General features: G+C 44.4%; 1 protein-coding gene across 15 annotated transcripts in view; it reads left to right on the top strand.

Annotated features, from left to right (window-relative positions):
- The window catches only part of LOC147433816 (uncharacterized), a 147,986-nt gene that overhangs the window by 57,553 nt on the left and 71,305 nt on the right, over positions 1-19,128 (top strand). For 13 of the 15 annotated variants that reach the window (XR_015185299.1, XR_015185301.1, XR_015185300.1 and 10 more), the window contains 4 exons: positions 2,949-3,373; positions 3,546-3,732; positions 15,626-15,756; positions 15,853-15,904. Coding sequence is in view for 3 of the 15 variants with exons in the window: in XM_086490423.1 (XP_086346549.1) it covers positions 2,949-3,373; positions 3,546-3,732; positions 15,626-15,756; positions 15,853-15,904 (795 nt within the window). In the remaining 12 variants the exon portion in view is untranslated. The remainder of the gene's footprint in view (positions 1-2,948; positions 3,374-3,545; positions 3,733-15,625; positions 15,757-15,852; positions 15,905-19,128) is intronic. The other 2 variants (XM_086490425.1, XR_015185306.1) reach the window with 2 other exon arrangements.

Raw genomic sequence — 19,128 nt, forward strand, 5'->3', positions numbered from 1 at the left:
AAACAACGTTTGAGAGATCTGTGTTTCAGGAACGTTTTCCTGTGATGCTTGCAGCATGGATGATGTGCATTCAGTTCACTGTTCCATTTGGAGATGGGTCTTTATTGTTTTTATTTTTTATTGTGATACTTGTAGGCACTTACATGTGTGTTTGTGACCATAATGGGAAAGCTATGTTGTTGCCAGTTTTGTTGGAGCAGCAACAACCCTCGGCTCTCATGGTCACACATTTGTGTACGCACATTGTCACCCCTTCTTTTGGTCATTGGAAACCGACTTATTGGGATGTTGTTTTTGGGAAACTTGAAGGACACATTCCTGGATGTTCCTTTACTTCTTCTCTAATTGTTGATTGGAAGGTTGTCACTTCACATTTGGCTTGGGATGGTCGACAATCCTCTGGGGATAACTCTCTTTGCTTGGAGAGTCTACATTGGAGCAGGGTTTTCGCTTCGACTTTGGTTCAATGGTCTCCTCGTCAAGCGTATTTTCTTTCCCAAAAAGGAATCTGTCAGGTGCATCAGGTGGTTGATGACTCGGGTTATGTTCTTTCTTTTGCTGATGCCGTCTCCCGCTTTCGGTTGGGCATTCACTATTCTCCTCTCTGGCAGGAGAGTCAAAGGATGCTTGCTGCTCACGCACCCATTCCTCCTTTGGATGTGGACTCTCGCTTCTCTGATTGGAATCTGGCTTCTACTAGATTGGAGTGCATCTCAACTGCGAGTGTCTATGCCATCCTTCAGGCTGATGTATGGATTGTGCATCAGGGTAATCAGCTGTGGTCGCTTTCCGAGTCATCCTTGTGGTGGCAACACACATTGTCTCGCATTTGGTAGAGTCATCTTCCTTTGAAGGAACGTGTTTTCTTGTGACGGTGCTTGGTGGGAGCTCTACCTGTTGGCAGTGTGTTGCAATGCTCGGAATATTGCGCCTTCCCGCTGCCCCAAATGCAAGAGAGCCACACTTACTATGCTGTTGTTGTCACTCCAGAGCCTTCATTCGGCAAGTGTCGACTGCTCTTCTGCTGCGTTTTCCTTCCGGCTCTTTTCACAAACGTTTTTGGCTTTTTGGGGTGCTTCGGTCACCGCAATCTCAGTTTGCAATGTTCTTCACCTGGGTCAGATTTTGGACTAATTTTTTTTGATTTAATGCTTCTTTTAGTGCTAGGCTTCATTATGGCTGAGTCTGCCCTTGATCTTCGGAGTCATGACAGAAACTCAGTACGCTGAACTTTGTGTCGATGTATGATCATGTGTGTGTCTGTGTGTGTGGTGTGTGTTGTGTTTGGGAGCATATGTTAGTACCTAGTTCTACACCCACTATTGGGCACTGACGACGTTAGTGGGGATGTCGTGGTATTTAGTCAATACTATGGATGATGGAGCTGATGGTTATATTGTCTTGTGGGTGACTACCATGGGTCTATACCTTGCACTTTCCTTTAAGGGTGAGTCTGGGCTTATCCCGGATTCATCTAGGTATATTTTTTAGTCGTATAGCGGACATGCAGACTTCACATTCTGAAGTTTTCGTTTGAGTTACGGCCAGTTGATATTGTGCTAATTCTTTCTATCTTTTGTGGTGCGTATGCCCTATCAACTACCTCATTTTTGTGCTAATTTTTTCGATTTAATGCTTCTTTTAGTGCTAGGCTTCATTATGGCCGAGTCTGCCCTTGATCTTCGGAGTCATGACAAAAACTCAGTACGCTGAACTTTGTGTCGATGTATGCTCATGTGTGTGTGTGTGTGTGTGTGTGTGGTGTGTGTTGTGTTTGGGAGCATATGTTAGTACCTAGTTCTACACCCACTATTGGGCACTGACGACGTTAGTGGGGATGTCGTGGTATTTAGTCAATACTATGCATGATGGAGCTGATGGTTATATTGTCTTGTGGGTGACTACCATGGGTCTATACCTTGCACTTTCCTTTAAGGGTGAGTCTGGGCTTATCCTGGATTCATCTAGGTATATATATATGTGGGACATCTGGCACCATAGGAACTCCTTGATGTTCCAAGGCACTTTTGTTGACCCCTTTCCCTATTTCAAATTATCTCTTGGTCAAGCGCTGCATTTTGCCTATGACGCGGGAGACCACTCTTGATACTTGCAGGATTTACTTTGACTGTTTCTAGCCTTCGGAGCCTCGTAGTGCTCCGCGTTTTGTATCCCTTTCTTTTCGTGGGTTTTCCTCGCTTTGAGGTTTCCCACTTGTAAATTAATCAAAGCAGATTTACAAAAAATCAAAATAAAATTTGTGACCATAATGGTAGACACTGATATGTATGACATTATCATTATATGTGATTCAAACTAGTCTGTACAGATCTCTGTCGATTAACACTACATCAAGGCATTCTGATGTTCTTGCTTTTTGGTGATTGCATGCAAGGTCCATACTTCTAGGAGCTGTATTCCTTGCTGACATTCTAATAGCTATTTTAAAGGAGACCATCCATGCACTCATCAAATCTCTCTTGGAGATGCAAAGCTGGAACTAGGAAGGTGTGCAAGTATTATATGGACTTTTGAGGCTGATTTGGGCATGTTTCTTGGATTTGTCAATGTGTTTATATGTCCTTCCCTGGTGTTTGCTCTGGTCTCACGTGTATACATATCGCACCTTGATGAGTTTAGATTTGTCAAGGATTGTGTTCAATGTGGCTGGACTCTTGGAATTGAGTGAAATCTTTTGCAGTTGTGCTTGAATGTTTGAGATAGATAAGATCTGATTTTCTTTCAAATGAAAAAGTCTGCTCAAGTTTGAAGTAAAACGAATACTGAAGAAACCCTGTTGTAGCAGCATGTACAAAGGTTGTTATTAGATTCTACTAATCATGAATGAGCATTTCAATATAGGCTGCTCTCTTCCACTGATGATCTTAACCTTTCTGATCTGATGAAATTAACAAAGATGGTTGTTCCTCTCGCTCTTAATGATACAGGCTTGCATGCGAGATGTTTGGCGGGCATGGTTGCTTGCGAAGATTGCAGACAAGAAGTACCATGATGCATTGCAGCACAGGAAAAGGTCATGCTTACGCAAATCATTCTGTAGGTGGCAAAGCATTTTGGGAATGGGAAAATTAAGTGCAGATGATGAAAGACAACTTACAGAACTTGCGAGGATGTTCTGGAAAAACTGTGTTTGCAGAAGGGTATTCAAAAGCTGGCTGTGGTGGATAGACCATTTGTCCAAGCCAAGAAAAACAAGATTAATTGATGCTCGATATCATTTGGATAGACTAGTTATGCGGCAAGCCATTGCTGCATGGAGATACTTTATACGCTTGTCTCGTGCCAGAAAGTTGAAACTCAAGCAAGCTTGTTGCAAGGGACGGCTATGGTGCCAAAGGAGATTTTTACACAGGTTGGTGTCAGCTTATTATATTTTACTAAATCATGTTATAGGTCAGCTGAGTGGAAACTTGAAAGCATAATATCTGTGTTTTTGCTTCACTGCCTCGTGAATATCTGTCACTGGGAGATGTGATATGCAACTTGGCAATGATGATTGACCAAAAGTTACTGGGTTTACACAGGTGGCAAGAAGGAATTCTTGTGCTGAAATACGAAAAGCTTTTGACGGAGAAAGCCTTACAATTCAGAATATTTTCCAGTTTCCGTGTTGCAGTTAAATCATGGTTGAAGTTTATACAAATAAGAAGACATAAAAGAACATTACAGGCTTTAGCATTTAGGCACTACATCTGGAGCCTTCAAATGAAGGCAAGAAACTAATTACACAATTGGAAAATATTCAGTTTTTTGTGACAGTGATATCAGACATATTTCTTGTTTGAAATTGTGTGCCTTCCTATTTTAAGGACAAGTATTTGCACAAGATCAGGTTTTGGGCTTTGTTTGTCCATGTTTTGACACTGTAAATGGAGCCTAGCAGTCGTTACGGAAACATAGTTCATGCAATCACCTCTTAAGTGCTTAGAGAAGCTGGCCTGGATTACATAGATCAGCAACTAAAAACTTTGATATGGCTCATGCAATCGCCCTGCTCAGTGACGTGGCCTGGATTACATAGATCAGCACATAAAAAGTTTGATATGGTTGATACCGAAAATGGCTTTGAGGAGAATGATTCATCTCCACTGTCCCGAAATTGCTTTATCAGTTTTGCAGAGTGTCTAGTCGAGCAAATGGTGACAAGCTTGGAAACCAATATGCCGCAATCAGTAGTATCATTCCAAGAGGCCTTCACACAAGGCTCCAAATATCTTTCAATTCTGGACAATCTCCATAGATGCACATGAATAGGAACAGAAGTACATTGGATGCACCATACATTGAATAGTAGAAACTCACAGAATTATATAGTGTCCATCGACCCTCAGATATCAGTACATACGTGATTGGTTGGCAGTGCAGTTACCTACAGACCAAGGACCAGGGTGTAGATACAATGGGAGGTGTAGAGGCTCAGTGTGCAGGGAGTGTGCAGTGAGTTATAGACTCTAGGCGTAGACACATGGACTCTCAAGAGTCTGTAGATGATAGTGGTGGTGATGCTGGTATAGGTGGCAGTGATTGCCTCCATCACCAGGTAGTGCTCTTGTACACACGTTACTATTTCACACCCTCTTTTTGAATAGGAATCAACGGCTCAAAATTCTTGGGCGGTGAGGGTCGTCTAATCCGTTTGAGGAAAAAACAAAATGTGCGGCTCACTCTGCCCCCAAACCGGGACTCAAACCAGCCACATCCCTCTCGCAAGTCTCTTACCCTACCATTAAGCTATCACACCCTACTTGAAATAGTAGCAGGAATATAGAATCATATAGTGAAAATGCAGTAGGGAGTTCACACGGTGCTCACATGGTATGCACTTTGGATTCAATGTGCTTCACAAGGTGTTTACTTTGGAATAAGTGTGTTCACATTGTGCTCTCAGTTCACTTTGTGTTCACATGGTGCTCATATGGTGTTCACATTCACTGGATATTCACTCTAAAGGTGTTCATTTGGTGTGCACTTGGAGTTTATTTTGGGATCGCACAAAGGAAAACCAATCCCGCCACCCTAACGAATCGGAACCATTGATCCCACTTGACAGTGGGGGTGTCCGTTAGTCACCAGGCTAGTGTACTCTAGTCCACATGGTTTACTATTACATTGCCTCATAAGGCACTTTTGTGCACTAAGACCCACATGCCATGGCTAGTTGGAACATCTTTCCAATTAACAGGGCTCATTGGTTGTAACCGGCTTGGCACTAACAAGGCGCTAATTACACAACAACACACAAATAGAACTGAAAACTTCAACACTTGGAACTTCGAAAGAAATTGTAGTCGCCACACTAAGTGGCGTAGTTCCACTTCTAGATGTTGACCCCAAAGTCTTGTGCCCCTTTTGGTACTTCTCTTATATTAAAAGTCACAGAGTACAACTGTCGGAAAGTCTGCTCTATATCCATGCAACCATACACTGATCTGTGAGAGTAGACCCCCACGCCCACGGCACTATTTTATGGGCACTGTGGCCTAAAAGCAAGGTTACAAAAGCTAGGTGCTCCCAAAGCAGAAACTATTAAAAACAGGTCGCCCCCAAAAGCTGAGTAGCAATTGCTTTCACACTGATGTCCAAAAGCTGTGCCATGTCATCATGTACATACTATAGACGCCAAGTCAGCAGGCTTTGCATTGGACACAGCTTTTCACGTCGGGATCTTAACCGTGTTTTTCAGCTGTTTGTACGGCTGCCATGTCAGCATGCTCGCTTTCTTTTGTTTGGATGGCTTGACACGTCATCACTTTGTGTCATAACCCCCCGGGCCCCCCGCCCCCTGTCCCCTCCCCCCCTTCTTTTAATAGACGAGTAATCGTCCTCCATTACGCCTGCAAAACAGACAGTGGACAATAAAATAGCTCAGTAGACACTCTATGCACACATGCGTTTGACTACGCAAACCATGCATTTTAGCACAAAGACACAAGTGATTGAACAATCACAATTCGTAGCAGAGCTACGGTGTCACTTGCATTGGACTGGCAGTTATAGTTGGTCTTGGGTTCATACTGGGTGGACTCTCACCTGGATAGTGACACGTGGCAAAGAAACGGGTGGCATGGGCAGTAGTCTAGTGGACACCGTGACGAGTTCACCACCACCGCAGTTCGGAGATAGACTCATCTGGACTGTCAGGGATATTTTGCTAGCCATCGGTGGCTCTATATATGTGTGGTTGGTTCTTGTCGTTGTATGCTTCATCTACTTTCTATGGTCTAGCGTCTTGAGTCTTGTGTCTTGTGTTCAACACCGCACATCTGCACTCTCCCTGCACATTGGAGCCTCGACAACCCCATTGTACCTGTGAGTCCTGGGCTTGGAGCTGAGTGTGCTGCCAGCCATAGTCTGTACTGGTTCCATGAGTTAGGCGAGCTCCACGATGTTCTGAGTCTATTGTTTTTTCTTTGAGTTGCTCGCTCTATTGCTGTGTTGTGTTTTCTTTCTTTTGGAGTGAGGTTTCACGCATACTGCATTGAGGAGCACCCACAGTAGTGAACACGACACACTTTTCCTGCTAGAGGGATCCGGCCCAAGGCAAGCAAAGGCTATGCTTCAATGAGCACTTTTTGGAGAGGGTCCATGTTATTGTGATTTTGATCACGACAACTACATTTGGTCTTCTTGTGCTCTTTCTTCATGCGGGAGGCTTTTAAGGAGATGGAGACATGCACTCTTCTTAAACCTCATCAGAAGACGAAGATCTTAGCCAGAATGAATGAAAGGTGGACATGGATGTGAATTTATGGTCTTACCGCATCGCTTCATTTAGCATACAAAACTCCTGATCTCTTCATCAACTTGAAGTTGCTCACCGATGGGGATAGATTTTGGCCAAAGGCATTGCGGGAGGAGGAGCATGGGAAGTTCCTTGAGGAGTTTATTACGTACAATGATGGACATGGTGGAGTCTGGACCAGCATTTTTTTTTTCTACGACTTGGAGGAGGGAGTACCTCGTAAAGCCCCTCTTTTAGTGGGATTCATTTGGCTATGGCCATTGTGCAATTCAAAAGGTGGCTATCAGATCGCTTGCACAAGATTTCTCTTTTTGGGGCAGGAGAAAGGAATTGGAGTTCCTTCTCCCTCATCCACACTTAAATACGCAACAGCTTGAGCATGAGGCAATTAGAGAAGCGCGGCACAAACATGCGAATGCAACGAACAATCGCAAGCTTGATCATGCTAGACAGGTAATCTAAATATAATATAATCCCATAAAGGCTGAAGCCAATGAATCTTCAATCATCATTCATAATTTTATTCAAGGAATCAATGTACAATTGAATTATGATTTATCACTTCTGTGCATTGTGATCGTAGGTAAGTGTGGATGAGTTCAAGCTCACCGGCGCCACACTTTAGAGTGTGAATCATTTGGTGGACAAAGAGGAGCGGATTTATGTAGAGCTCTACCAATAGCTTGAGGATGTTGACTGTAGAGTCTCTTGCATTGACGTGAACATGTAGCTCCTGAGAGAGGAAGGGGGGTTATTACTAGCAATTCATGTAATGGCCGTGGGCTTGGCAGAGGACGATGCGGATCTGGTAGCTCGTATCGGCAGCTTATGAGCTTGAGGATAATCCTATAGAGTCTTTGGAGGAGTAGGAGGATCTTAGGGAGCTTGAGAATGATAGTGAGGGCAACCTCATTAGTGAGGGTGAGTTTGCTAGCGGGTCGGAACGGAGGCCTCAGATTTTCTTGTTCTGGACGACGACTTGTCCGATAGTTCCTCTTTTTTGTACTCTTGACTAGTCACTATCTCATTGTTGTTCTCTTGACTCTCGAAGTAACGACCGTACCTATCATGCATCATCTTATGTACTAGTTTTTGTGTCTTTTCTTATATATATGGCATGTTTATTTCTCTACTCATGTACTTGTTGATTGGAAATGTTTTTTATGGTTTTCAAGAGCTTTTTAGAAAACACACTCTACGGATCAAATGATAGAACTGTACAATATAAGTTGACTTTCTTCCTGGCTGGAAGTGGAACTAACAGAAGAAGAAGAAGAACTAGAGTCGTCCTCAAAAGGAACACGTTGGTGGTGTTTCCTTTTGGACCCCTTCTTAGTCAAATCCTTAAAAATCGACTGTTGGCCATGGTAGCCAGGAAGAGGTTTGGATTTCCATCCTTTGTGAGAATATTGAATGTGCTTTATCATTACGTTAACCTTGCGTTCCACTGCCCGGTCAAATTCTTCAAACAAAGTCGAATATAACACTTCGTATCAGAGGTCAGCTTTGATTTTTCATTACCGAATTGAGAGGAGGGTTGGCCACCTGTATCAACAGCACCTTGTCCAACCCGCTTTGGCTTAGTTGATGTTATCAGACACTCCCCTATTGTGCCAGAGCATGCTATCACGGACAGTGGTTTGACAGCCTCGGTAGCGCCTACAACATCAGTGTCATCCCGCCTATGCCCATCTGCTTCCCAACACTTGTGCATTTGGGTTCGCCTTGTTGTGCCAAGTAGCCTCCTGCCATGAATAGGCAGCCCCTTGATAGCCTTGGTGGATTGAATTCAAAGTGGTTCACCCCAAGCGATCGGCCCAAGATGTGACGGTTGAAGCTAGTCGTAAGGCTGACCATCCAAGGCTACCTCTTGCTCACATCCCAGGTTCGTAGGTTAGTAGATGCGGAAAGTCACTGGAACTGAAGGCTTTGGAGAGGCATACTGGCGCATCCTAGTTGTATAACCATCCAGTGGCGAGGACTTGGGGCACTGCTGTGGTCTACATCACCCTCTCCTCTGGTTGTGGCGATGATCCTCTGTCATCAGTCTTTCCACCAAAGACTAGAGAATGTGGTAAACATCACTTAGTGGTTGTGAACTCCATTGAGTCACCTGATCCAGCCCTTAGGCTGCTTTTTGTTTTGTTCATGGAGGTGTGTCAGTTCTTCATTAGGGATTCTGATGGGTTATCCATTGGGATCCGAACTTCAATCGATACACCTTAGTTCCATCTATAGTTCAGTGGCTACAATTGAGGCATGTTGTTTGATATGCAAAGTGATTGGAGAAAGGTGGTAAGCGACCCATCTTCTAGACTTCCTCAGAGCTGCCTTACTCATGCCCTCTATTCGGAGGATTGTGATGGTCTCTCCATCGGTGACAGGATGCTATAGAGTTCAGTTTGAGACATCAGACGCAGCTAGCCTGGCATTGGCACATTGCCCCTCACGTTTAGCAGAGCTTGCTGTTGTTTGTACAGGTGGAGGCAGGGGACGGATCTAGCTAGCCTTGGCAAGGGTCTTATAAGAGTCAGATTTTTGTGTCTATTGCGAAAATTTCATCCGCATTTGTGAGAGGTTGGCAGTGGCCTAGGTGTTTGTTGGGTGAGGATGGTGCACCATTCGATAGTATACATCCCCACTTTCATATTGATTCTTTGCCCCTCTCTTAGGAAGAACTTTCCTCGATTCATCTCTCCCCCTACTTTACATGTAGGTGACATACAATAGAGTATTTTTCATCTGTTTATGAAGAAACTATTTTGTATGTGGCAAAGCAGGTCATATGTCACATGGATGCAATAGGAGGATAGAGCGTCCAAAGCAAAGATAGCAGACAGTGTGTCAGGAGAGACAAGATGTATCATCAGGATCTTGGAGGATAGAGCCAATAACATTCTTCCAGCAACTTGTGTTCTGATTCCCAAAAAAACACATTATGCTGCACACTGATCAGTCCAAGTCCTCTTTTTCGCGGGGAATCCGCTGGTAAAGTGGTCTTGTGTGTTAGCCCATGTTTATAAATGCCTAGTTATTCCAGATCATCATTCATCTAGGGAGGGCTTTTTTCCCCTTTAAGAGTGAAACTAAATTTTCATTGATTAGAAGAATGTACAAGAGATGGTGAACCCAAATTTGTGACAAGCCACGTGTCATGAGACTGACAACCACTATTTATATTTGCTGGTTTCTTTACCTTGATTTTTATTTAATTTCTTGGACCCTCTTGTCAAAATCACAAATGCTTGGACATTGCATGGCGAGTGTGAAACGGCCGTTGGCCAAGAGTTTCACCCGCAAGAGTCAAGGCCAGGCAGCCACGAGATGGTTGGGCCGATCGGCACTAGAATCCGACTAGTAAAGAAGTGGCTAGGCTCAGTCAAAGTTATGTAGGCCCCTCGGCAGGTCTTCATAAGTTGGTGGGTACTAGGAATTGAACCAAAAGGAGCAAATTGGACACATGGCAGTAGGAGAGCAACGTGCAGGTCAACTCTCACTCCAGAAAATCTCTCCCAAGAGAGGGTGCCCATTTTGGAGAGGGGACTGAATTTTGGAGCTCATAAGTGAACACAGTGTGTGTGAGTAGTGGGTGCAGGTGATCACATCTTTAATGGAAAGCTTGCCTTCTCCCTTGTCTTATGCAGCATGACGACTTGCTCTCGTGCATCTCTCTCTCCCCTTTGCACATACAGTAATGCCCCACTAGTAAGGCTTCTCAAATGACCATGTACAGCTCCGTGGGTTTTATGCGTGTTTGCCAAGGCAAGAACCTTCTGTTTAGGAACCGGACTAGCTAATTGCTAATGCCCTTCAGGTACGCACAGTTCCATCGCGAAGGGATGCGAAAATGGAGAGTTCTCTCGCGTGAAAACTCGTCCAATTTACAGGGGAACTGTCCCATTACGTGTGGGATCACATGAGACACTCGTAGACGTGTTTGCTCTCCTCAAAATGATAGGAAACAGAAAATAACAGCCTGCTGTGTTTTTTTGTAGGTTTAGGGTGTCACACCTAAACTGCAAGGTAATGCCAGGGGAGCCTCGAGAAAGCCTTGGGTGCTTGTACAGGACAATTTAGAGAGATTTCCCACGAGGAATCTCGCCTAATTCATAGGGCAAGTGACCCTACAAGTGGAGCTCGAGGGCTACCCACAGGAGTGATCGGCATGCGAATTGGAGCGCAAAATAGAGAATTAAAGATTGCGTAATTCTTTTGCAGGTTTAGGGTTTTGGCCAGTTTTGATGCCTTCAGGTCGACAAGGTCAAGGGTTTATGACGGGTAGTTAGAAGAGGATGCATTCAAGACATAGTTGGTTACTGCTTGTTTTCTCAGTTGGTGCAGAATCCTAGGTCTATGGAATTTTTGTAAGCGCCACCAGTGTCACTGTAGACAAGGCAACTTTCTAATGCAGGAGAGTCCGTTGAGGCTCAAGCCTAGGTCCCTTATGTGTCTCAGCAGGGCAGGGAGCACTCGCATGTTACGGAGTCAATTGGGGCTTCAAGGAAAATTCCTTCTGTCCACGAACAAGTGGTTAGGACGCCAGTTCCACAGGCTATACCAATTCAGCTAGCCACCTTTCCGAGTCCAAATGTTGGTTTAAATGGACAGGGAACTTATTTCCAGGCTATGCGTCAGGTTTTTCCACCACCCACGGTACATACTAGGTATTTCAAAGCATGGCTGGTTATGCACCTGGAAACCAGTAGTACATGCAAGGAGCAGTCTTTGGGGGTATGCAAGCATGATGCCAAACCCCATGTATGGTAATATTGGCATGCAGTAAGGTTCATTGCAATCAGGGCCAATTTGGGTGCTTTCCTTTCCTTGCCTGCTAGGACTTGCTCAGGTATAAGAATCTCCTCGGTTTCTTCTACCTCTGGTCGCTTCTCTGGCTCCTTGTTCTCTGGCATTTCTTCCTTGAAAGGTCTCAATAGCTTCTTGACCGTGAACTTTGCCCCACATCTTGGAGAGCTCTATATCAATGTGGTCCCCATGAAATCTAGTACAAGTCTGGCCTTCGTTTCCCTTTCTTAGCTCACTCGTCGGCCGCTGTCAATGTTCCCGGTTTGTCTTCAGTCTTCTCCTCTTTCTTAGGACACTTCACCAAGATATCGTGTTTCCCGTACGTGAAGCACTTTCCTTGCCTGTAATACTCTACCTTCTACTCGGTAGGCATCTGAGGGGTGGTAAATTTCTTCTTCTGCACCAACTTCTTGGGTTTCTTTTGGTCCTTTGATGCTTCTTTCTATGCGTTTCTAGTCACTAGCTCATATGTAGCATAAGTCAACGGCCATGTTCTCAACGAGAAATTGTCCATAGCATCCCTTAGTCATTGAATACTGGGAGACCTCTGCTTTAAATAGTATCTTTGTATTTCTTTGGGTAGGCTGCAACAATACGATTCCATTTCCTCCCTTAAAAGAAAGGTGAGGAATGAGCGTCTCAAGTTATTGACGTCGTAGCCTTAATTGGAAGTGGAAATAGTGTCTTCTTCTTTCATCCATAGATGATTTCAAGCCGTCAAATTATCAGCTTCATATTGTGGTATTAATCAAATAGATGAAAACAATATCTTGAACTTCACCGAGTGTCCATGCACTTTCCTATGCAGTAAAAGCGTAGATCTGCAAGTCTAGGCATTCCTTGCAACCTTTTGAACCTTTGAGGCTTCCGTGAAATTTCCTAAGGAGAAAGCGGTGTCAAACTACTGAACAAAAGACAAAGCTTGATGGGTATCCTTGTGGCCGGAGAAAATGTCAAACTTTATGCTTTGGCCCCCATCCTTGAATTCCTTCTTGCCCTTTCTCCACTCAAAATTGTCTTACTTTGGTTCCCGAATCAGATGATTCTTCCTTTTGCTAAATGTGGTCTCAATGGTGTAGGAGTCACAATCTTCCGAAGTAGTAGTATCAATGTTTGAACGATGAGAATTCTCATAACTCTTTGGGGATCAGCTCTTCTGATGCTTCCTTTTCCTTAACTCCCATCGGTCTTCCTCACTAGAAAAGGGAGAAGAAGAAGAAGGGCTAGTGTCGTCTTCAAAGTGAACACGCCGGCCGTGTTTCTTTTTTGGACCTCTTCTCTGCGAGTTCTGCAAAAACAGATTGCCCGCCGAGGTAGCCGGGGAAAGACTCCAACTTTTGCCCCTTGCGTGCGTGTTTCTTTGTAAGTAGTTAAATGATTTTCCACTTCATAGCTCATTCGATGTCCTCTTTCGTCAAAGAGAGAACTTCTTGTTGGATTTTGGCTTAGCTTCAACTTTCATTGCCGACTTGAGGGACAGATTGGCGACCTTCTGCCACCTCTCGTAGAACTCTGGATCGGTTGGTTCTTTTGAAATTTTGCATAATCTGGATCCTTCACACACTTCATCAACCACTTTGCACAGGTGCTAGCTTGCAATTGCCGGCGAAGATCAGTGTATTGTGGATCCTCAACAAGAGTTTCCTCAAGTGGGTCATGACTCAACAAACTCTTCATTTGTCAATTTGTTGTTTAAATTTCGGTTTCCATTAGAATCATCCTCTTGTAAAACTGTAGGCGGAGCATGCTCCCATTCTTGGTCAGATTCTCTCTCAGAGGCCATGGCGTGTACTACATAAAGTCGGACCGGAACCTCCGTAGAAGAAGAATTGATTGAAGCTTTGACACCGTTGTAACCAGCTTCGCACTGGCAAGACGGTAATCTCAGAGCAACACACGAATAGAACTGGAAAACTTTAACACTTCAAAACTTTAAGTAGTCATGACATAAAGCGGCGGAGTTCCACTTCTAGATGCACTGGCCCCAAAGTCTGGCGCCCCTTCTAGTACTTGTTTTTATTTTAGCAATCAAAGAGTATGACTGTCGGGGAGTCGCTTTGCAACTGTGCAACATGCACTGATCTGCCAGAGAAGCTCATATCATGAAGGCCCTGCCGAAAAGCAACAAGTCTAAAAGCTGGCACCAAGTCCAAAAGCAACTGCTCCAAATAGCTGACGCCCAAAAGCCTTCCAATTGCATTAAAATGCCACGTGGCACTTCCGTGAAACGTGCCGTAAATTATGAGCTGCCACATCAGCACCATATGGCGGGACTGCCGCGTCATCAATTTGGTATCTCAATCTGGCTTTCTCCCGGGTTTAGTTGCCATGCCATCACTTTTTTTTTGACAGTATTGTCTTTGAAGATTTTTGGTTTTTGTTACGAGGCTTTTTGTGATTTGATTATGAGCATTTGTGCTCTATTATGAGGATGTGTTGTTTGAAACATCATCGATTGAGACATCTTGGGGGTTTGTCACCAGCCAGTGGCAATTCCATTTTTGTTTATTTTCTCTTTCTTTGGGGAATTTCGTTTGTTTTACCTTTTGGAAACACCCCTCTGGAAATCTAATTGCCCTGCATTGCATAGCCCGTGTGGAACTGTTCAGAGAGAGTCCAGGCCTGAGGGCTAAAGAGCACTAAGGTTGGACAAGGACTATGGTTAGCCAAAGTGGGGTCATTGGCCAGCCAAAGCGGAATCCTTTGCTACATAGGCTACATTTCAGTTCTGGGTGTGGCTGTAGTGTACAAAGAGGGTCAGATGACCTAGAAGAATGTAATGGCAGAAACTCCTAAATTTTAGGGACTGCTATTTTTGGACGGCAAAATGTCTTCGCGTCATTACGTGCAGTTTGACATGGAGATCATTTGGTTACTCTGTGGCCAAGTCAACAGAGGCTGCAGGTGAGATATTTTTAGACCTGAGGGTCTAAAGCGGGAAAATGCACAAATGAGTGACACTTGGCACTCTGAGGCCAGTTTACTACTTAAAGAGACGGCAAAAACGTGATTTTCAGCTGTGAGCTCGTTTTTGAGTGCTGTCACAGGTGGGAGAGCTTCAATGGAGTGCTGGCTTACCCTCTATGTACAGTGAGGTGCAGGATGTCATGACCTGAACACCTCTCACTGATCTCTCTCTCCCCTATTCTTTATGGTTATGCCCCTCTAGTGGGCTTTTCATTTGACCAATGTACAGTTGTGTGGGTTCATGCGCGATTGCCGAGGCAAGAGCCTCTTGCACAGGTATTGGATTAGCTAGCGGCTAATTCCCCGCAGGTACAGGTGAATTCGGAGAGGTTTCACGTGCGAAATCTTGTTCGATTCAAAGGGCAAGTAGCCCTACAGGTGCGGGAGCTCGAGGACTTGCTACGGATGCGACCGGCACGTGATATGGAGCCCGAAACAGTGAATTACAGCCTGCTGTGTATTTTTGCAGGTTTAGGGTTTCGGCCCTAAACGGACCCTAATACCCCCAGGAGGTTCGGGGACGCAAGGGGACCGCTATACAGGTGATCTGGCGCATTTTCAGGGCAGAAAACAGAGAATTCAGCGTGCTGCAGATTCTCGCCAGGTTTTGCAAAGTGTCCGTATGCGTCGGGAAAGTCATCTAATGCGTGGGGATACTGACTGTGAAGGGTCCTAGTACAATTATGCTGCCAAAATCGGGCCAGAACAGAAGAAATTCAGCCCAAATTGTGCGGGGCAGCTTGTAGGGAACCACAGCTTTTATTCCCTCTTTTAAAGAATAAAGAAATACCGAAAGGGGCGCCTATTTAGGGGCCAATCTGGTGTCTGACTCGCATACAGATGCATTCTAGCATTTGTATCCCATTCCCCTCTCTTGTGTCATTATCGCACAGGTAGAATAGACGACTAATAATGGGTGAAAGCTAAATCAAGGTTTGAAGTAAAGTCTACCCCCCTTTTTGAAGTTAACAGGCTGGTTACAGGGTTCCTGATCTTCCCATAGACAGCTTGCTCTCATATGGAAGAGATTTTTTTAGTTGTCCGGCAGATCATATGTCCTTGTTTTAAATTGTGGGTCTACTATTGGTTCAGGTTCTTGCTGTATGGAGACACAACATCAAGTTTCAACAAGCAGAGATGAGAGCTGTACAAGAAGTCAACCAAGCTCTAATGAAGGCAGCTTTTATACTTTGGCGGGAGTATGATGTCTTATGTGCAATAAAGTAAGTGGCTATGTCTTGAAGCCATGTCGTTTCCATATAAAGGTCAAACTGCTAGGATTCGCCATTGTGAACACTATTTTGAACTCAATGCTGCAGAAAAAAAAAGGAAAGAAAAGCAGATGCTTTCAGGAGAAGGAGAGGGCAAAAGGTAACCTCACAAAAACAAAGTCTCCAAGAATTAAGACACTTCTACATGTTCAGTAAGGACTCTTTTAAGTATGACAATGTGCCTAGCAATAATGAAAATATATAAAGTATATTTATATGTGATCTACTATGATGATACTGACATCTTCTCCTTAAATGTAAGAAGTTTAAGACTACTCATTAGTTTTTTGGTGTGTTGGGCCGCTACTAAAGTTTCTCATTTGCATCTAGTGAAACAACTTCGCTAGCTTGGAATAATTTGGAATTGTTAATTTCAACTGCATGGAGGTGTCTTGGGATGGGAATATGCTCTTCCACTATGGCTGTTGTCTATTGTCTCTCATTTTTCCACTTTTTAAATAATTTCCATGTTTGCTTTACTGGCTCGATGAAAGAGGTCGTATGACTTGAAGTCGTGGCTAGCTCCATGAGGAAGGTTCCATGACGTGATACTTTTGCCTTACCTTATTTAAGCTCACTTGGCTTGTAAAGACCTATTGTGCCATTTGAGTCGATTCTGTACCACCTTGCACAGCAACTCGATGATTTAATATCTTCCATTTTGAACAAGCAAGGACTTAGCATTGTGAGAAGGGTCGTGAAATGTAGTAGGCATGCACTTCCCTTCATAAAAAATTTAGCATACTATCCTGTTTGCTTTTTGTCTTCGGCTGCACCCTTGGCAACCAAGACACCGCCTGGCATCCGCTACAAACTTGGTGCACTCTGAAATTGCATATGTTGGGAAGCACTCCTCTTGGGCGGGAGCAATGACCTGAATAGATGCCACTAGAGTTTAATTGAAAGACTTAAACCTCTCAAGAAGCTTGAGAAGTAAGTGAGCATGCTCCTTCATTTGAATTTTCTAGAGTAGATTGTTGGTCAAATTAATTAAAGGGAAGAACTAAAATCGTAGTTCACTGAGCGCGGAAGTACTCCCTTATAATAAAACGCATAATTTTGGGTATGTTGTGGAAAAGCACCCAAGCACCAGGGGCCCCTAATTCCTAGTGACCTGGTGTCCACAAGGCTGGCTGCCATAGTCCTTATCAGAGCTTGATGTCCTCATTGAGCTATTTATTTCAAAGCATCCCCTGTTTATAACAAAAAGTCGAGGGAATGTCATGGTGCAATGTTTTAAAATTGAGGGACACAAGGTTCGGCTAATTTCAACATTTGTGCCTTATGCACCAAAGTGCAAGTTATCATCGATCACCTTTTCAACTTGACATAAAAGAGCTATCCTTGGCGCCCATTATGAGGCTTTAAAATGACTTCTGGCAGGTCATATCATCGAAAGCCTAGAGCACTTTGTATGAGCTGATTGAACTTGGGGTTCACGTTGTTTGAAAGCGCAATTTTCTGAAACTGACCAACACCAAGTCGAATAGATCTGCGGGATGTTATTTCTGATTGGCATGACTGATCTTATGCAACTTGCTTCATTTGAAACTTGCTTATGCTTGCTTAATGTGGACCAGAAAGGTGATTGGTCCTTCTTAGGTTTCAGAAGGCGACACTAAGAAATATGATAGGAAAGGAGAAGCTTTACCCTAAGCTCAGTAGGAGGTACTGTTGTCCTTTCTAGATCACTAAGAAGATCAACATATCTTTCAGACTACAACTGCCAGAGCATCGAAGGATTCACAATGGTTTCTATGTGAATCCTCTAAGACCACTTTTGGAGCAGGTGCCAGAGGACATGATAGCAGCTAGAGGTTTAAGGACATCGAGGAGATTTGTTAACCAGTGCAGGTTTTGGCACATGAAGCAAAGCTCCCAAGTTGGCATGAGTGGTCAACATCCAGTTGGATTTATCTGGGTGATTCATCTAGATGAGGAAAAGTTAATAGAGCAAAAGTGCATTCCCCTCCTATGTCCACGAAAAATTGCAACAATTGGACTGTGAAGAGGGCCAAGGTGGCAAAGGACTCCCCAAATTCGCAAAGTATCCTACCTGTCTCAAAGCTCGTGCTCCACCAACCTCTACTGTGACGGCTCGTCACACTCTGCACGTCGGGCACCTCACTATATACCTACAACTAAGTCTGCATGAACCACCTCAGGAGCTTCATCAAAAACTCATGCACCCACCCCATCCATGCTTCTCCACTTGGCACTACACCACAAATTCCCTTCACTCACCATATCCTTACTGATTCCATTGTTCTCTTTTTGGTCTTTCCTCTCGCCTCTCTATTCAGACGAGTGTGGGAAGAGAGAGTATAGAATTCACTTGTTTGAGAGCCCCCAGCCCCCCCCCCCCCCCCCCCTTCTGCCGCCGCCCCTTACTATATGGTAGCGACGTGTCTAATCTCTGGCTACTGCACCTGGAAGTAGAGAGTGTCTTGGAGGGATAACTGCACCTGGCAGGAGAGAGTGTCATGGAGGAATAGAGGCACCCTCCCTAAGGGAGCTTCTTGATGCGGCAAAGATTCCCGATCTTCGATTTTAACGATTGGGGCCACATGTTGCACCATTATTGAAGCTAATCCCAGCCCAAAGTTGAAACTATTTGATGTTACTAACCTCCTACAAATGTTGAATGAGACTCTAGTACACTGTCTAGGGAACATTAAGATAAAAATAAATGAGGGTACCTTGAGTGGGTAGGTATGTAAGCCTAACCTACATCGTCATCACGTAATACATCAGCTCATAACATACGGGAAACATAAGGGCTAATGAGGTGCACAAAGGAGAAAGTGGACATTGGTGATCATCTCCTGAACTCTCTCATGGGTCTCTGTAGTATGGCCTCAATGTCCTCCATGGGCAGCTCTCGGGGTGTGTGTGTTGGGGGGGCGGGGGGGGGGGGGCATGCTCGATGTCACTGAATGATGCCTCATAGCCCCCGATGTAGACCTTGTCTACGGTGTGAAGATCCTTGCTTCTTTGGGTGTCGCAAGCAGCCAAGCTGGATGGCTCGATCAAGAAGGATGCCCCAATGAGGCTGTGACCTGGTAACCTGTGGTGGGCCATCCCGTGTAGTCCCTGTGTAAAAAGGGGTGATCTGCCTCTGTGTGTAGGTCCTCTGCTCCTAAGGATAGTCTCAGACCTGCAGCAAGAAGAGACCTATGCACCTCTGATCATAGTAATCCATGATGCGGGATAAGGGACAAAAGCCCTCTCTGAATAAGCAATGAAAACGCATGCGGATCTCATAGTATGCTGGGCATTGGCAGATATAATGCTCCTCTATCTCTGGCTCTCTTTGGCAAACCT

This window comes from Adiantum capillus-veneris, chromosome 19 (assembly GCF_014529385.1).
Source record: "Adiantum capillus-veneris isolate H3 chromosome 19, ASM1452938v2, whole genome shotgun sequence".
NCBI lineage: Eukaryota > Viridiplantae > Streptophyta > Polypodiopsida > Polypodiales > Pteridaceae > Adiantum > Adiantum capillus-veneris.